General features: G+C 41.9%; 1 protein-coding gene across 1 annotated transcript; it reads left to right on the top strand.

Annotated features, from left to right (window-relative positions):
- Positions 1–2805: 2805 nt before the first annotated feature.
- LOC306924410 (microfibril-associated glycoprotein 4-like) lies at positions 2806–17727 on the top strand (the record flags this gene model as incomplete). The annotated part of the gene is made up of 5 exons (XM_079502905.1): positions 2806–2904; positions 15100–15288; positions 15837–15933; positions 16061–16225; positions 17435–17727. The coding sequence occupies 5 exons, from the start codon at positions 2806–2808 to the stop codon at positions 17725–17727; spliced, it is 843 nt and encodes a 280-aa protein (XP_079359031.1).
- Positions 17728–19458: the final 1731 nt, after the last annotated feature.

The following is a 19458-nucleotide window of genomic DNA, read 5'->3' as shown; positions in this document are numbered from 1 at the left end:
TTTGTTCCAAAAATCCACCTGTTGGTGGCGCTATAACAGGCCAATGTGAAAAGGGTGGGATATATTCCACAGCCTAGTAGGAAAGCCTGTGAAAGATTTCACATAAATTGCATGCTGCCTTCATGATTTGAGGCATTTTTTTCTAAATAGGCCAATCCTGCAAACTTTGAAAGCCAATGTTAGCCAATTAGGATGGAATCTGAAATATCGGACAGATCCGGCTTCAACACATGACTATAGAGATAGTGCGTAACGAATTGCAGGGTTTTTGGACTGAATCTGCAGGAGTAATATAAAAAAATCACACCCGTGTGAACTGAGTGGTGCAAGGTCTTATATGTGGCCACACGCGATATAGGGACTGCCATCGTGGGGGTGGCAATTGTTGAGGACAGCTGAAAAACTATTTTCTTTGTCCTTTTTTATTTTTCTGTCTAAAATAATCTGAAGCTATATTATTATTCATGTCATGTTAGAGCAGGTCTGACCACAGCCTGATCAGCTGTGGTCTGACGTAATGTCAGTGACCATAGTATTAGTAACCATGCTCATTCTTTTGGGTCCCATGTACAGGTACTGACGAGGCATTTCCCATCATGCTTCCATCTGACCAAAAGGTCATTTACATACATTGATAGTTAGTCTATACACGAGAGACAGCGAGCTCCACTTGCGACCGCGACGGGTCGCTTCGACGGCTGTCTGAGTCGTCGCAACGAGTGCCCATCGTCGCGGGTGCCTGACTCGTCCCGACGGGTCGCCACAGGTGCCCATCGTCTCGACGGGCGCCTGACTCGTCGCGACGATTGCCCATCGTCTCGACGGGGGCCTGTTTTTGTCGGCGTTTCTGAGTCGTCGCGACGATTGCCCATCGTCTCGACGGGGGCCTGTTTTGTCGCGACGATTGCCCATCGTCTCGACGGGGGCCTGTTTTTGTCGGCGTTTCACCCGTGCGTCGGAGAACGGGCGCTCGTGCTCGCATCTGCCTCTCTCCCTCCTTCCCTCCATCCTATGTGTGTGCTTCCCCCCCCCCCCCACCCGACCGCCTCCCCCTGTGGGGTAGGGGGTCGGGTGGGGGTCCCTGCGGACCTTTGGGGGGGGGGGGGGGGGGGGTCCGGGTCCCCTTGGGAATCCCTTTACGCATGCCTTCATTTGTCCCCGTGAATTGCTTCCATTATTTTAATCCAATAACCATATGTTGCATCACATTTTATCGATTGATATAACTTCAATAACCTCCGGAAATAAGGATTTTTTTTTATTCGATTTGAACGTTTAATGGCCTATTGAAAAGACAAGTGTTTCTTTTTTTTTCCTTTTACGCACGAGAGAGAGAGAGAGAGAGAGAGAGAGAGAGAGAGGGGGGGGGAGAGAGAGAAAGAGAGAGCGCACGCACGCAGACGGAATGTGTTCACGCTCGTCCTTCTGGGGGGTCCCCGGGAGACCCCCCCAAAGCAATAGATAACACAGAAATCACACTATACAATGCATTTACATTCAGCCGATCTACGAGCTCATATCTGCTTCTTTGCGAAAGCCGCGCATTGCGACGTATTCTGTCTGTCTGTCTGTCTGTCTGTCTGTCTGTCAGCGCACGCTGACAGACAGACATGTTTAAGTTTTCCATTGAACTATTCAGCACCGAAATAAATTACTCATCCATTCATTAATGCATTCATTCATTCATTCATTCTTTCATTCAATTTACTGCTTTAAGGAAATTATGTCTGTATAGGAGCCATGAATGGGATTGTTGCAATGTGTGGTTATGTTGATTATATCTTTGGTCAATGAAATGAATGCGCTTGATTGACGGGGCCTGATTAATTCATAAACGTCACCTGTTTGGCACACACAGTGAGAGAGAGGGGGGGTATGGAACGCCATACCTTTTGTTGACCGCTTTATTTTTGCTTTCTTTTATTTATGTTGATCGCTGTTGTTGCTTTACTTTTTGTTTGAGCACTCTTTGAGTTATTCACATTTCTTTAATAAAACCCCTTAAACGCATTGTTTTGGACCCAGCGAATTCCTTTTGTTTGTGGAGCGGAGCGCGTCTGACAACATAGCCCATCCCATCGCCTCTCAGCGACTTTAAAGTTTATTTCTCACGTAGTCGCTTTACAATGTCCTTTATATCGAAGCAGCTGTAATACAATACATTTTTTGTCCTCAAAGGTTTCTGTTATTTTATACAAAACGAATGAACCACCAAACGTCCTTAAATCATTTTAAATAAATACCATCAACATAATGAAATTAATGCAATTTTAAAATGACTGCAATTTTAAAACCATTGTATTAATAAAGTATAAAGACTGGATTCTGATTATATTGTTAATGTTGTTTATTACAGTTACAGAGGCGTATGCAGTCCTCAAAAGTCAATACATTCAAACAAATCCTTTTTGTTTCTTTTGTAAGCTTTAAACAATTGACAAAAGTAGATGTAGGCTACCATATTGGGGACCCCCATTTTGCGTGTGCATTTACATTCAGCCGATGTCACAGCACGTTCATGTTTACTGCATTACATTTGTAACAACAGCATAATATTGGGTTGTGCAGGTGAGATTTAGAAAACCCTTAGAAAAATCTTCAGTGAATGCTTTTAGGGACTATAGGCCTACATAGAATGTGGAGGGAGAAAGGTACCAGCTGCACTTGTACCCCTTATATGCTCATTCCATGCAGCTCGGCAGAATGCGAGTGCGGCTTTAGTTTGATGAACATTGAACCTCATAACATCACTCCGTTCGCGACTGCATACAGAACGTGTGTCGGCTCTGATGTTTATTAGACAGTATGGACCTCCGCTCAGGTCCTGGAATCCAGAGTCAAGACTTGGCTGCGAGCACATCGCGCGGCAGAAAGCACAAAAACCAGAGTGGCACAGCCTGTCATGTCAGATAACCCAGACCCACTTTGGCAATTTTTATAAGACAGGGGTTATTGGCGTCTTTTTGGTTTGTTTTATTTTATTTCTTTTCTTATTTCTTCCTCAATATTGTTTAAGAATTAATGTGCCATCCATGACATGCTGTCACCAGTGTACCAGTTCAGTGTCTGTTATTTAATGAAATTTATCGAATATTGGCTAAATGTTTATAATGTCTTCTGTCCAAACAATGAAAAGCACTAAGAAAAGGCAAGTGAGTCTCTCTTTAATTAAGCATGATGAGCCATGCGTTTTCCACAAAACAATTAAATATCATTGAATATAATTGCACCCTTGTCATTACTACTATGTTATTATAGCTTTCAGTAGGCCACCACAGGCACAGACACCAATTGGCCTACATGAAGTTAGAGGGATGGGCAGAAATGGTGTAGGCTATTTTCAACTGTTAATGGGGTTTTCTTTCTTCACAAATGAATTCTACTTTGTTGTACAACAGTGTCCCATAAAAGTTGCATCATGATTTGAATTCCGGACTGAAAACGCATTTTCAAAACAATAGAAAGAAGTAAGCTAAATACTACACAGCAAATGATGCGAGAACAACAAAAAAAATAGCCAATCTACAAGTAGGCCTACACGACGTGTATAGTAGTATATTATATTAATTATAATTATAATTATAATCACACACACATGCCAGGCATTGTGAGCTTGTAGATCTGCTATTTTTGTATGACTCCCAGGTCAGGACTCACATCTCGTCTGTCTGTCTGTCTGTCTGTCTGTCTGTCTGTCTGTCTGTCTGTCTGTCTGTCTGTCTGTCTGTCTGTTTGAAACAAAAAAAAGTGACTCCAAAGCGCCACCTCGTGTTAGTATTTGGAACTAGATTTACTGCAGAGTGAGGCAAATGAGGCGTGTGATGTCAACATGAGAAACGACAAAGTCAATAGGCACCGACTGTATTTATTCTGAATTTCACATTTTGTTCACACTTTGTTCTCATTTTATTCACTGTCAGTCTGTGGAATAAACAATACAAAATCACTTAAATCGTTGTACAGTCTCACAAGTATGTATGGTATTTTCATATGATAAAATGTGAACTCATGCATGTTTATACTGGATAAACATGCACGAGTGGATAAATTATCCATCATGAATAGTAACAAATAACTATACCTCTTCTGCCACTTCTTCTTGGCTGGAAAAAAATTAATGTTGGATTATTTCACAAAATCAAGTTACACATATATTTACATGTCTTTAAAGACAATCTGTGATATTTAGAATCTATGTCATCAACAAAAAGTATTTTCAAGAAAACAGACCTTTCAGGCATAAGTAGTTTTTCTGCCTGATATCTGTTTATAGCCATCGATTTTTTCAAAAACAGGATGGTGACCTGCATGGTGAAAAATGACAAACATCAAACAAAGTCATATTTAGGTTACAATGTTTACAAACATTCTCATCTCTAACATCAAAGGTTTTTTCTTAAATGGATCGCTTAGTAGGAAAATATATATTTTAACAATGACTAACCTCAGGCATCAAAACACATTGGTAGAAGTCCTTTTGCTTCCTTTTTTCCCCCGGAAATGTCGTTTCGACTAAATCAGCAGTTTTGGGGTTGTCTTTCAAGTGTTTTGCCAAACGTTTTATCTGTAGTGACAACATGAACACATTGATTAATTGTGATATGAACATAATTGCAACTTATTTTCTGTTGTTGTTGTTGTCTGTTTGTTGTTATATAGTCTGTTTGTTGTTATATAGCACACGCATTTTTTAAATTGTTTTACCATTTCTCTTGATAGGTTGTGAAGTGTCTTGTTGTTTGCATAAGCACTGGCATAGCTTGCAAACTTCGTGTCATTCATAAAGGCATGGTATCGATTACAAAACGTTTTCTCGTTCAAAATGTCTTTCGTCAGTTTCTGTGATAACAAAATAAATAATAAAGTTGTGATCAGTGACACAGTCAATCAATCATGTGTTGAAATCAGATTATATCAATAATAATAGTTACTGCACCGTGATGTCCTTTGAATGAACTTGCTTCTCCAAGCTTTCCAAACTGAAACTAATGTTGAATGTCCTAAAGTGAAAACAATAATAGAGTTAATACATTGAAATGTAACACATTGTACACCATCATTTACATGAACAACTTATAATACATAATACAATTTTTACATTTAATAATTACACGTATTAAGATGACTCTGGCAAGCCGTTTTAACATTTAATAGCTAGACTGGATTTGTATTCCAGATATCTGTAATTTAGTTCTTCCTAGTCAAAACTAACGTTTCAGATATTCACAATGACATTCCTCCTATCAACAACTGTCATTTCAGATATCCAAAATAAAAAATAACATTCCAGACATCCATAACTACATTTTGTATATCCAAAAATACATTGTGACTAGTAGAAATCTAATTATGGATATCCACAATTCATATGTTATATTCGTACTTATGACTAGTACAAATGTAATTTTGGATATCTGAAATAGTAGTTTCTCCTAGTAATAATCCAATTGTATATATCCAGAATGTTGATTCTAGATATCCAGAATGCAGTTACAGATATCTGAAACTAAAAGCCCCATACACATGAATGGGAAACGTGACATCATTCCTGCTAGGAAGAATGAGGTTATGGATATCTGAAATGACAGTTGTTGATAGGAGGAATGTCATTGTAGATATCCAAAACGTTATTGTTACTAGGAAGAACTGAATTCTACATATCTTGAAATACAACTTGGTAACACTTTATATTAAGGTCGCCTTTATAATGCATTATAAGCTAATTTATAATGCATTATAATGTGCTTATAAGTAAGGCCAAACGGAATCTGCTGTTTTTTTTCTGTTTTTCTGCGGTGATTACGGCAGGAGGGATTCTGCGGAGTGTTTTTTTTTCTTTTAAGGTTTTAGACAGTTATCTAGGACTATAATCAATGTGTTTAGAGCAAAAAGAACTCTAAATATGCTAAATAAACCTTAAAGTACCACAACAAAGTAATTAAGATCTATTAGTCATCCATTTTTATTCAATAATAATTCACTCCTTCATAAACATTCTTTAGTACAAATCAAATAAGAAATGTGAAATTAAATTACAATGGGTCCAACATGAACATACATATACTTAGCCAGCCAGCCAGCCAGCCAGCCAGTGGCTTTCCGCCAGTCAGCCAGCCAGCCAGCCAGCCAGCCAGCCAGCCAGCCAGCCAGTTATATAGCCAGCCAGTCAGTCAGTCAGTCAGTCAGTCAGTCAGCCAGTCAGTCCTGCCTGCCAGCCAGATAGCCAGGGCCCAGCTTGGGGGCTTTCTCAAGAGGAGTCATATAAAATAGCTCAATGCTGTATTGCTGATTACTAGGTTAGGACCCCGCAGTGGTGTCCGGTTAGAACTTAAACCAGGATGCTTCGACTTCTGCCTTCTCCCTGCAGCCGACCCTAGTTATATACTCTCCGACTATGCTTGTCACGATGACTAAGCCAGTTAGATCTATCCATATACATATCTATCCGATATCAGCACTAGGTCGGCTCGGGCCCAAATATAGGGATTGTCATACATGTCATATGTCATATAGCCCAACGTCCTAGTCAGAGTCTTCGTTACAGCCAGAATATCTGCCTCAACCAGAGCCTTTATAAAATACAACACAAACGTCTTCCTCTCAGCAGTACATGGGCCTTGGAGAGGCAGGCAGCCAGGGTTTCAGTCCTATAGATCGTACTGCATAACAAAGGCAATTTGTTAAAACCCTAGCATCCCTATTCTGAGAGTAACAGTAGTCGAAAATAGCAGATCTACAAGTTCACAAACGATGCCTCATGCTGCGACTAAGTGGGCGCCTAAAAATACTGAACATGAATCCAACACAAGACTGCTGTGGGCACTAAAACAGAGTGGGCACTAGGGAAAGGAGGGCAGACTGGGCACCAGGGAAAGGTAGGCACCAAAACAGAGTGGGCAAGCTATCTATGAAATCTATTGAGAAGTTTAATCTGCAACAAAATGGGTCCCTGGCTCCTGCTTCATCTTTCTCAGCTAAAGGTTTTCTCTCAATTCAATTCAATTCAATTCAATTCAATTCAATTCAATTCAATTCAATTCAATTCAATTCCATTCCATTCCATTCCATTCCATTCAATTCAATTCAATTCAATTCAATTCAATTCAAATCAAATCAAATTAGCTTTATTGCCTGGCATGACAAAACATATGTTTACATTGCCAAAGCAAAAGTGGAACAGCCAATCAATATAAAACAATGTATGTACAAATAAATATTGAATATAAATAGGAATTAAATAAATGTGTAAACAGATGTGTTACATTAACATTTTGAGTAATACTAATACTATCTTGTGAAACTATAAAAAGATTTCATATTCTCTCTCACACGCTCTCTCCACACACACACACACACACACACACACACACACACACACACACACACACACACACACACACACACACACACACACACACACACACACACACACACACACACACACACACACACACAGGGCCGCATTAACCGTGGAACTTAGTGGAACTTGTGTTCCACGGCCTGCAGCCTGCAGGGCCCTGTGAGAATGATAGACAGTTTAGACACTGCACGTGCACACATAGACATAAAAGGGGGCTTGAGCCCCTGCCCTTTTACCCGTTGGTAAAAAGGTGCCCTCTCCAGACCATGAATTATAGCCGATCTACAAGCTCACAACGCGTCCCAGCGCGACGAGTTGTGAGCTTGTAGATCGTCTATTTTCGGTACGCGATACAGCGCGCAACGAAGTATGTCCAATCGAAACCTAACCCTGCCGGGCGCACGCACTCACATGTCCATTGTCCATTCAATGAGGAGAGCAGACGCACACAGAGAAGCGCAGACAATCAGTGATCCGTCTCAATTTGAGACAGATACAGTAGGTAGATGTGGATTACAAATAATTATACTGTTCATTTCCTCTCTCTCTCGCTCTTTATCTAATATAGCCTTAGATAAAGACTCTAGATGTATTTTATCGATTTTACTATGTTTTATCTCTACGAGAGTCTTATCTACCTACCACCCCCCGATTGCCCTGGAATGTCAGCTCCAAAGACCGTACTTCTCCAAACATGTACAAATGCTAAATATAAGGTGCTTACCCGCTTGCCCCAAATGTTAACTCGGTGTAAGGCGTATTTGTGCAATGTATTAGTCCATATCTTTCAATAAAGAAGTGTTTTAATCCCGTCTGTGGCCAATTCTGTCGGTTCCCAATAGCGGTGGTGACGGGGCACATCCGGTGAAATCCGGAATTACACTCAATGTAAACAGGAAATAAACGAGGGGGGAAAATGGCGTTCAGCCACAGACGGGAACAAAACACTTCTTTATTAAAAAATATGGACTAATACATTACACAAACAGAACGGACACCGAGTTAACATTTGGGGCAAGCGGGTAAGCACCTTATATTTAGCATTTGTCCATGTTTGGAGAAGTACGGGCTTTGGAGCTGATATTCCAGGGTAATCTGGGGGGGTGGTAGATAAGACTCTCGTAGAGATAAAGGATATCAAAATCGATAAAATACATCTACGAGAGCCTTCAGTATTTAAGGCTACTTATATACTTAATAACTGAAACTGCTCATTTTACATTGTTAACCAGCAATTTAAGGCTATACTGGATTGTTAGGGCAGGCTGGGTGGTTGTTGTGGCTGTTCTGGCAAAGATTGTTTTTTTGTCAATGTGATCAGGGCAAGAAGGTTGTGTCCCACTGTTGTAGAGTAATATGCTGAATTGCTCATATAGATCATCAGTGACAGTAACTTTTGTATGAATATTGTTCATGTTTGTTTCAGTATAACTCTCGAATCGATTCATAGTGTTAATTTAAAATGAGATATTCCTCTATATCTGGGTAGAAATGTAATCTAATGTCCTGTAATGCCCTTTTGAAATTCCAGCCCCTGCCTCTCCAAATCCCTCTGCACGTCTCTTTATAGCAGAAACGGACTGTTGGAAAGGCTGTGCTGTGCCCTGTGTCTGTGCAGTGTGACTGTCAGCGCCGCTCGTGCTGGCGGTGGCACATGCACCGAACGCACGTGCGGTGCGCGTTCATTCGCTGGGCGCGCGAACGCACCCGATATTGTCCGATTAATGTTGAGGGGGGGCCTTTGATTTTGTGTTGTTCCACGGCCCTGAGGGGTCTTAATGCGGCCCTGCACACACACACACACACACACACACACACACACACACACACACACACACACACACACACACACACACACACACACACACACACACACACACACACACACACACACACACACACACACGCTCTCTCTCTCGCACGCACGCGCTCTCTCCAAACACACACACTCTCTCTCTCAGCTCTCTCTCGCCTCTCGGAGCCTCTTTTTTTAGTCCAGCATGTTAACCAACCCACCTAGCAAATAGGCTACAACACCCCCCCCCCCCCCCCCTTGAATAAAAGTTATTGAATTTCGACGAAGTCACTCAGCAGTAGGCTAAGCTCCTCCTGCAGTAAACCCGACAGGACTTCCGAAGTTCCGACAGCTTTTGATGAAGTTATATTGCCTCCAGACCAGCCGCAGTCGCCGTACCAAAGGAATGATTCAACCAGATACAGTAGGTAGATGTGGATTACAAATAATTATACTGTTCATTTCCTCTCTCTCTCGCTCTTTATCTAATATAGCCTTAGATAAAGACTCTAGATGTATTTTATCGATTTTACTATGTTTTATCTCTACGAGAGTCTTATCTACCTACCACCCCCCGATTGCCCTGGAATGTCAGCTCCAAAGACCGTACTTCTCCAAACATGTACAAATGCTAAATATAAGGTGCTTACCCGCTTGCCCCAAATGTTAACTCGGTGTAAGGCGTATTTGTGCAATGTATTAGTCCATATCTTTCAATAAAGAAGTGTTTTAATCCCGTCTGTGGCCAATTCTGTCGGTTCCCAATAGCGGTGGTGACGGGGCGCATCCGGTGAAATCCGGAATTACACTCAATGTAAACAGGAAATAAACGAGGGGGGAAAATGGCGTTCAGCCACAGACGGGAACAAAACACTTCTTTATTAAAAAATATGGACTAATACATTACACAAACAGAACGGACACCGAGTTAACATTTGGGGCAAGCGGGTAAGCACCTTATATTTAGCATTTGTCCATGTTTGGAGAAGTACGGGCTTTGGAGCTGATATTCCAGGGTAATCTGGGGGGGTGGTAGATAAGACTCTCGTAGAGATAAAGGATATCAAAATCGATAAAATACATCTACGAGAGCCTTCAGTATTTAAGGCTACTTATATACTTAATAACTGAAACTGCTCATTTTACATTGTTAACCAGCAATTTAAGGCTATACTGGATTGTTAGGGCAGGCTGGGTGGTTGTTGTGGCTGTTCTGGCAAAGATTGTTTTTTTGTCAATGTGATCAGGGCAAGAAGGTTGTGTCCCACTGTTGTAGAGTAAGATGCTGAATTGCTCATATAGATCATCAGTGACAGTAACTTTTGTATGAATATTGTTCATGTTTGTTTCAGTATAACTCTCGAATCGATTCATAGTGTTAATTTAAAATGAGATATTCCTCTATATCTGGGTAGAAATGTAATCTAATGTCCTGTAATGCCCTTTTGAAATTCCAGCCCCTGCCTCTCCAAATCCCTCTGCACGTCTCTTTATAGCAGAAACGGACTGTTGGAAAGGCTGTGCTGTGCCCTGTGTCTGTGCAGTGTGACTGTCAGCGCCGCTCGTGCTGGCGGTGGCACATGCACCGAACGCACGTGCGGTGCGCGTTCATTCGCTGGGCGCGCGAACGCACCCGATATTGTCCGATTAATGTTGAGGGGGGGCCTTTGATTTTGTGTTGTTCCACGGCCCTGAGGGGTCTTAATGCGGCCCTGCACACACACACACACACACACACACACACACACACACACACACACACACACACACACACACACACACACACACACGCTCTCTCTCTCGCACGCACGCGCTCTCTCCAAACACACACACTCTCTCTCTCAGCTCTCTCTCGCCTCTCGGAGCCTCTTTTTTTAGTCCAGCATGTTAACCAACCCACCTAGCAAATAGGCTACAACACCCCCCCCCCCCCCCCTTGAATAAAAGTTATTGAATTTCGACGAAGTCACTCAGCAGTAGGCTAAGCTCCTCCTGCAGTAAACCCGACAGGACTTCCGAAGTTCCGACAGCTTTTGATGAAGTTATATTGCCTCCAGACCAGCCGCAGTCGCCGTACCAAAGGAATGATTCAACCAGATTGTCACACACCACCCAGCCTGCACACACACCTGTCGGTCAGAACCAGACGAGGGTCCAGTACTTAGAGAGTTTCATAACAGTTAATATTACGCTGGCCTGGGTAAAGTAAACTACAACATGAACGTGTTAAGAATCCTCGTTCCTCACCGCATCCCTGTCGTGGCAATAATCACGTTAACCCACAACCTCTCGTGTAGGCCTAATATTGCTTAAGTTAAAACGGCTTGCCATAGACTCATGTTTAAAGTTGTCTGCTTACCAGGCCCAGTCGAAGGACCAGTCGACTTCTTCTTTTTTCCGCCACGAGGCATCCTTGTGTGGAAGCAGGAGTCTCCATATAGACGCAAGTGACATTTAGGTTGATGCCTCTATACATGGGGCTTCTCTCACTGTGTGTGCCAAACAGGTGACGTTCATGAATTAATCAGGCCCCGTCAATCAAGCATCCATAGCACCAGTGACAGCGCATTCATTTCATTGACCAAAGATATAATCAACATAACCACACATTGCAACAATCCCATTCATGGCTCCTATACAGACATAATTTCCTTAAAGCAGTAAATTGAATGAAAGAATGAATGAATGAATGAATGCATTAATGAATGGATGAGTAATTTATTTCGGTGCTGAATAGTTCAATGGAAAACTTAAACATGTCTGTCTGTCAGCGTGCGCTGACAGACAGACAGACAGACAGACAGACAGACAGACAGACAGAATACGTCGCAATGCGCGGCTTTCGCAAAGAAGCAGATATGAGCTCGTAGATCGGCTGAATGTAAATGCATTGTATAGTGTGATTTCTGTGTTATCTATTGCGTTGGGGGGGTCTCCCGGGGACCCCCCAGAAGGACGAGCGTGAACACATTCCGTCTGCGTGCGTGCGCTCTCTCTTTCTCTCTCTCCCCCCCCCCCTCTCTCTCTCTCTCTCTCTCTCTCTCTCTCTCTCTCGTGCGTAAAAGGAAAAAAAAAAGAAACACTTGTCTTTTCAATAGGCCATTAAACGTTCAAATCGAATAAAAAAAAATCCTTATTTCCGGAGGTTATTGAAGTTATATCAATCGATAAAATGTGATGCAACATATGGTTATTGGATTAAAATAATGGAAGCAATTCACGGGGACAAATGAAGGCATGCGTAAAGGGATTCCCAAGGGGACCCGGACCCCCACCCCCCCCCCCCCCCCAAAGGTCCCACCCGACCCCCTACCCCACAGGGGGAGGCGGTCGGGTGGGGGGGGGGGGGGGGGAAGCACACACATAGGATGGAGGGAAGGAGGGAGAGAGGCAGATGCGAGCACGAGCGCCCGTTCTCCGACGCACGGGTGAAACGCCGACAAAAACAGGCCCCCGTCGAGACGATGGGCAATCGTCGCGACAAAACAGGCCCCCGTCGAGACGATGGGCAATCGTCGCGACGACTCAGAAACGCCGACAAAAACAGGCCCCCGTCGAGACGATGGGCAATCGTCGCGACGAGTCAGGCGCCCGTCGAGACGATGGGCACCTGTGGCGACCCGTCGGGACGAGTCAGGCACCCGCGACGATGGGCACTCGTTGCGACGACTCAGACAGCCGTCGAAGCGACCCGTCGCGGTCGCAAGTGGAGTTCGCCCCTACACCCTGACTTTGAAGCTCTGAACCCTGCTGTGAGAACACAGTGTGTCTGACACTTTGGCTCTGGTGACTTGGAACCCCCTTCTCACCTGTTCCCCCCCCACCCCCCTTCCTTGTAAGCAAATGGTTCTTTCATCTCTGTGAGCTTGTTATCCTGTCTGTGTTCCCGTCTCCGGGGGCCTGTCTGAGACCCATCTCTCGGGGTCCACCTTGTGGGCGGGACTAACGCTATATGAACTGTGCCTCCTGTATTCTGACATTAAGCTTTTGGACATACGTGCCTGTGTTGTTGGGGAACCAGCATCTGTGGTCACGTTAATAAACATCATCTATTAAGACAGTCTTTCGCTCATCTTTGTATTTCTCACGCGTTAGTTCAGTGCAAAACTGCCACATCAGTACACACACGTACAGGTACACGGGTACAGACACGGGTACAGACAAAGCTGGTTGTTGGAGTGGTTTGCACCACTCAAAAATGTGTTTTACAAAAGTCGGCCTCCTGGTGGCGCTAAAATAGGCCGTTCTGGAAAATGTGGGGCAGATGTTCATCGTTGGCATCCAGGGAGTGTGTGTGCAAAATTTGGCATCGACCAGGTTAACAGTAACTAGGCTAGCTGGTAACAGACGGACACACACACACACACACACACACACACACACACACACACACACACACACACACACACACACACACACACACACACACACACACACACACACACACACACATTTTCAATTTCTTTATTTGAGTCCACATTTATAAAATACATTATCAAGGGCACAAATATTTTCAGTTGCTTCTGATATCCCACGCACTCGAAACATCATGTGCTTGAGTCCAAACAAGCCCTAAATGTACAGAATATAGGCAACACATGAACTTAATCACAGCCAACATTGGTCACTTCAGTCTGTCATATTACCAACACCGAAAGTAAATCATGGGTACAAAAAGCACCTTCTCTTCCAAATAGACCGACTGCCTATAATGGAGGAGATTGAACAGTATGTTGCAAGCTGCTTTGCCTCTGAACACTAGCCTGTGGACATGGCCCAGGCTGCCAAATATAAAAACAATGAGCTGACACGTTTAGCCCAGTTGTATAATGGCCTGTACTAATGGTTGATATTTTACTTGTTTAGTAAGGAAAGCTTCCTCTAAACTTGAATCAAAAGCACAGCCAACTTCCACTAGAAAAAACTCTCTGCTGTTCGTCAATTATAATGACATCTGGTGTGCAGTTATATTTGCAAATACGGTTGGGTCATTGCATTGAAACATTTCTGGTTTCACACAGGAATTTTTGTGAAACACAACAGACACACACACACACACACACACACACACACACACACACACACACACACACACACACACACACACACACACACACACACACACACACACACACACACAGAGTGCAAAACATAAATTTCCCGGCAGCATTTGGCACCAACACTGGTTTTCCAGTCAGCGATGGGACGTTCCACACAAACACGTTGACATTGAAGGCGTTTTGGTGGTAACCTTACTGGATATAAAGGATCCTCAACCAAGGACTCTGTAGCAGCTGTCTGGAGGACTCTCTGACCCAGCATGGTGAGTATTTCACTGACCTCTTGAGAGAACAACCATTTGTATGTTTGACTAGTGCAACTGATTTACTTATTTATTTACTTACTAATTTACTTTACTTTACTTATTTACTTACTTAAACTTATTTGAATAGTGCGACAGGGACCGTGTCCAAACATTATTCAATGAATTATGGAATATTGTCTCTCTGTCTCTGTAGGGTGGAAACCTCATAAAACTCCTCCAACCTCCAAAACTGTCACTTTTCAGGTTGAAATTTAAAATTGGCAAAATTAAGAGATTACCTGCTCGAAACGATGCTTTGATGATCAAGCATGAATTAAAAAAAATGGAGGTTTCTGCCCGACAGTGACAATATTATAAAATATATTATAAAATGTGAACATATCTTCATACTGTGACCAATATATGAACTATTGTATTAAATTCATTAGGCCTACAGTATTGTGTTTTTGGTGCACATTCACTGCATGCTTCTTGGTTTACCTATGATCATATAGATTACTATATTCTAATATGCATTTAATTTATCGCTCTGGATTAAGAGGCTCTGCTAGATGCCTAAATGTAATACCTAATATAAACAACAACACATTTTGTTTATCATCCCATTTTAAATCCTAGACATTTCCCGTGGTGTTGGTCGTGTGTCTCCTCACTCCGGTGGTTGTGAGTTCCCTGCCAAGAGACTGTGCTGATGTCTACAGTCTAGACAACAGAGCTACCAGTGGGGTCCACACCATCTATCCTGTTGATGATGATACTGCTGTGCAGGCCTACTGTGACATGGACACCGATGGAGGGAAATGGACAGTAAGAATATGTCATGTCACTGTTATATTTTTCGGTTACAACTTGTTTAAATCTATTCCGATAATAATAATTTAAAGTGTTTGTTCAGTGCATTTATACTGTATCCCCCCCAGGTTTTGCAGGAACCTAAAGAGTTTAGTTCTGACTCCCATAGTTATGTGTCTGGAAGATCTGACATTTTAAGCCCAAACCACACCAAAGGTTCGGGTTGGGAACAAAACGTTTTTTAAGGTAAACGTTGCGTTGGTGTGGTTTACCTTAAAAACGTGTTGTCCCATTAAGTTCCCAACCTGACCCTTTGGTGTGGTTTGGGCTTAAGTGTCAGTTAAACTGTATGCATGCTTCAATTTACACACCTTACCTTTTATATAAACATGTGAGATATGCACGTGTAACATTTGTTGTTAAGCGCTCAATAATAATAATAATCAAGACAGTGGTATTTTATATTGGACAAGCATAGCTTTTGTTATTCAATGATATTTCTATCCTCTCTCTCTCTCTCTCTCTCTCTCTCTATCTCACACACACACACACTTTCACTGCAGGTTTTCCAGAGACGGATGGATGGCTCAGTGGGATTCACCAGACCCTGGGACCAATACAAGAGAGGCTTTGGCAATGCTGATGGAGAATACTGGCTAGGTGAGAAGACATAAATAGTACCATAACTATTATAATAATGAGCATTACGGAGGACCAAATATATGAAGACAGGTTGAAAATGGGTGACGTGATCCTTCAATAAAACACTGGTCTGTATGCCCTTTAGGTCTGGAGAACCTCTACAATCTGACCTACAAGAGAAGTGAGCTCAGAGTGGACATGGAGGACTTCAGTGGGAACTCTTCACACGCTCAGTACAGCAACTTCTACATCGACTCTGAGGACCATGGATACATGCTGCACTTGGATCGCTTCACGGACGGAGGAGCAGGTATGTTTAGAAATCACCGTTGTTGTCACCGCTGGTTTCCGGGTGTAAAGTAGTGGATGACATTTAATACAACTCAATATATCTACTTACACATAGCAGCATAAGACGAGCAGATGCAGGACAGTACTGTATATGCACATGAAGTTAAGTATAAGGCACTAAAGAAGTAAGTGATTTCCACCAATAACTGCTATCACGCACGCACGCACGCACGCACGCACACACACACACACACACACACACTCACACACACACACACACACACACAGAGTGAGTCAGACAGACAGACAGACAGACAGACAGACAAGGTAACTAAATACATTTACTCAAGTATTGTGCACTTTTGAGCTACTTTTACTTACTTGAGTATTTCCATTTTTCAATATACTTTATGCATGTATATCTGAATAGCAAAGATTTAACTTTTTTACTCCACTGAAACATTTAGTTACAAGTTGCTTTGTAGATTTAGAATAAAAATACACATTAAGCAATCGAAGCCCTCTATATAATATTTCATCTATTAAAAAATAGCAGAGCTACAAGCTCACACAGCGCGTAGCAATGCAACACGTTGTGTGAGCTTGTAGATCTGCTATTTTTTAAACGGTTTGACTTTTTTTTTGTGAAACATTTCAAAAGAAAGAATGGAAAAGATAACAGGCCAATCATCATGAGTACTTATACTTTTATGATGATGATGATGATGATGATGATGGTGATGGTGATGATGATGATGAGGATGGTGATGGTGGTGATGGTGATGGTGATGGTGATGGTGATGGTGATGATGAGGATGATGGTGATGATGATGATGATGATGGTGATGATGGTGATGGTGATGATGATGGTGGTGATTGTGATGGTGATGGTGATGGTGGTGATGGTGATGGTGATGGTGATGGTGATGGTGATGATGATGGTGATGGTGATGGTGATGATGGTGATGATGAGGGTGATGGTGATGGTGATGATGGTGATGGTGATGGTGATGATGATGGTGATGGTGGTGATGGTGATGGTGATGATGATGATGGTGGTGGTGGTGGTGGTGATGGTGATGGTGATGGTGGTGATGGTGATGGTGATGAAGATGGTGATGGTGATGGTGATGGTGATGGTGATGGTGATGATGATGATGATGGTGATGATGATGATGATGAAGATAGTCTACTGCATTACATTCTCTTTTTAACTCTTTCCACACAGGAGACTCACTGAGCGTTCACAATGGACAGAGATTCTCCACTCTAGACCGAGACCAGGATAGCAGTTCATCACTACATTGTGCTAGACTATTTCTGGGGGGGTACTGGCACAACGCTTGTCATTATTCTAATCCCAATGGAGTTTATCTGTGGGGAGATTATACTGGCTCACCTAGTAGTGTTGGTGTTGTATGGTATCATTGGAAAGGTTACATGTATTCCCTGAAGTCCATCAGTATGAAGGTCAGACCTCAACCCAGAAGAGACGAGCAGGACGGACAGACAGCCGAATAGATTCACTATCTGAAACACAGGACAGACAGACAGACAGACAGACAGACAGACAGACAGACAGACAGACAGACAGACAGACAGACAGACAGACAGACAGACAGACAGACAGACAGACAGACAGACAGACAGACAGACAGACATTTACTCAAGTATTGTGCATTTTTGAGCTACTTTTACTTTACTTGAGTATTTCCATTTTTCAATACTTTATGCATGTATATCTGAATAGAAAAGATTTATTTGTTTTACTCCACTGAAACATTTAGTTACAAGTTGCTTTGTAGATTTAGAATAAAAATACACATTAAGCAATCGAAGCCCTCTATATAATATTTAATCTATTAAAAAATAGCAGAGCTACAAGCTCACACAGCGCGTAGCAATGCAACACGTTGTGTGAGCTTGTAGATCTGCTATTTTTGAAAAGGTTTGACATTTTTTTGAAACATTTCAAAAGAAAGAAAGGAAACAATCATAATGAGTACTTATACTTTTAAGTATGATGTCAATACTTTTGTACACACACATTATTGGTTCAGTAATGAGACAGAAACAAAACACTCCATGAATTCAATACATCATGGGGGTGTAATTTATTTACGAATGTACGCCAGCGTTGTCTCCCAGGGCTCTGTACTTGGTCAGCTCCTTTTCACCCCTCTAAACCAGATCTCTTTGTCTAAAATAGCCGATCTACAAGTTAAGACTTGTAGCAATTATACCACGAGTTCTGAACCTTCCTGTCTGATAATACTGAATATCTGTCTGATCTGAAGTTATAGTTTCACCTCCTCTGGTTACGACCCTTGCCTGGATACTGGATTACGTTCTTGGGTTTTTATTTCATATTTACAAAACAGAATTATTATAGACTGTTATTAATATTGTAAAATGTGATCATAGCATGAGTGAAACTAATTAACTCATTGTCATTCCCTTCTCTGTAATGACTCTAATAAAACAAGTAAGCATCATAATGTCATGTATTCATTTATAAATACCATTTTATCAGTTCATTATTCCAGTATAGTTCTCCATGTGTCAGAGGGAAATACGCTCAGTCAAATTCCTTGTACGTGAACATACTTTGGTTTTAGTTCGTTTTGTAAACACAAAACAGCTTCAGTTAGTTATGGGTTTTTGTAACGCCTTGCTATTTTTATTTTAGTAAACTAAAATGTTTTGTCAATCATAGTTTTCATTATTTCATTAGTTTTAGTTAATTATACTATACTTTTATTCCAATTGTGAATACTATATTTTTAAAGGGTGCATTTATACATATATATTATACTTTACATTGTGGTGTTTTTTACTTAAAGGGACAGTTCACAGTTTTGTAAGTTGTATGAAACTAGAATTTTGCGGGCCTTTGGCCCGCTCATCCTAACGCCATGCGATACGCAAATGGGAAGAAGGCAATGGCAACCCATGATGTTTTAATGTATGCATTTGCTTGGAAAGCGCAAAGTTGCCAAGCTGGCTGAGTGACCTTGTTTGGTTTTGTGTATGAAAGCGAGCATGGCAAGGCGCAGGAACAGTATACTGTACTGTACTGTAAGTCTTTGTACTGTACTGTACTCATGTGTACTGTACTGTACTGTTCTCTGTACTGTTGTTATTAGTGTTGTGTTCTTATTTTTTGTTATTATGATTATTATTATTATTATTATTACATGGATGAATATTCTGATCAACTGTACTGTTGATATTATAGTTGTTATTAGTGTT

The sequence above is a fragment of the Electrona antarctica genome, assembly GCF_951216825.1.
Source record: "Electrona antarctica genome assembly, chromosome: 6".
NCBI classification, from domain to species: Eukaryota; Metazoa; Chordata; class Actinopteri; order Myctophiformes; family Myctophidae; genus Electrona; species Electrona antarctica.
Note: the sequence above shows the minus strand (reverse complement) of the source record. Positions and strands in the feature narration are given on the sequence as shown.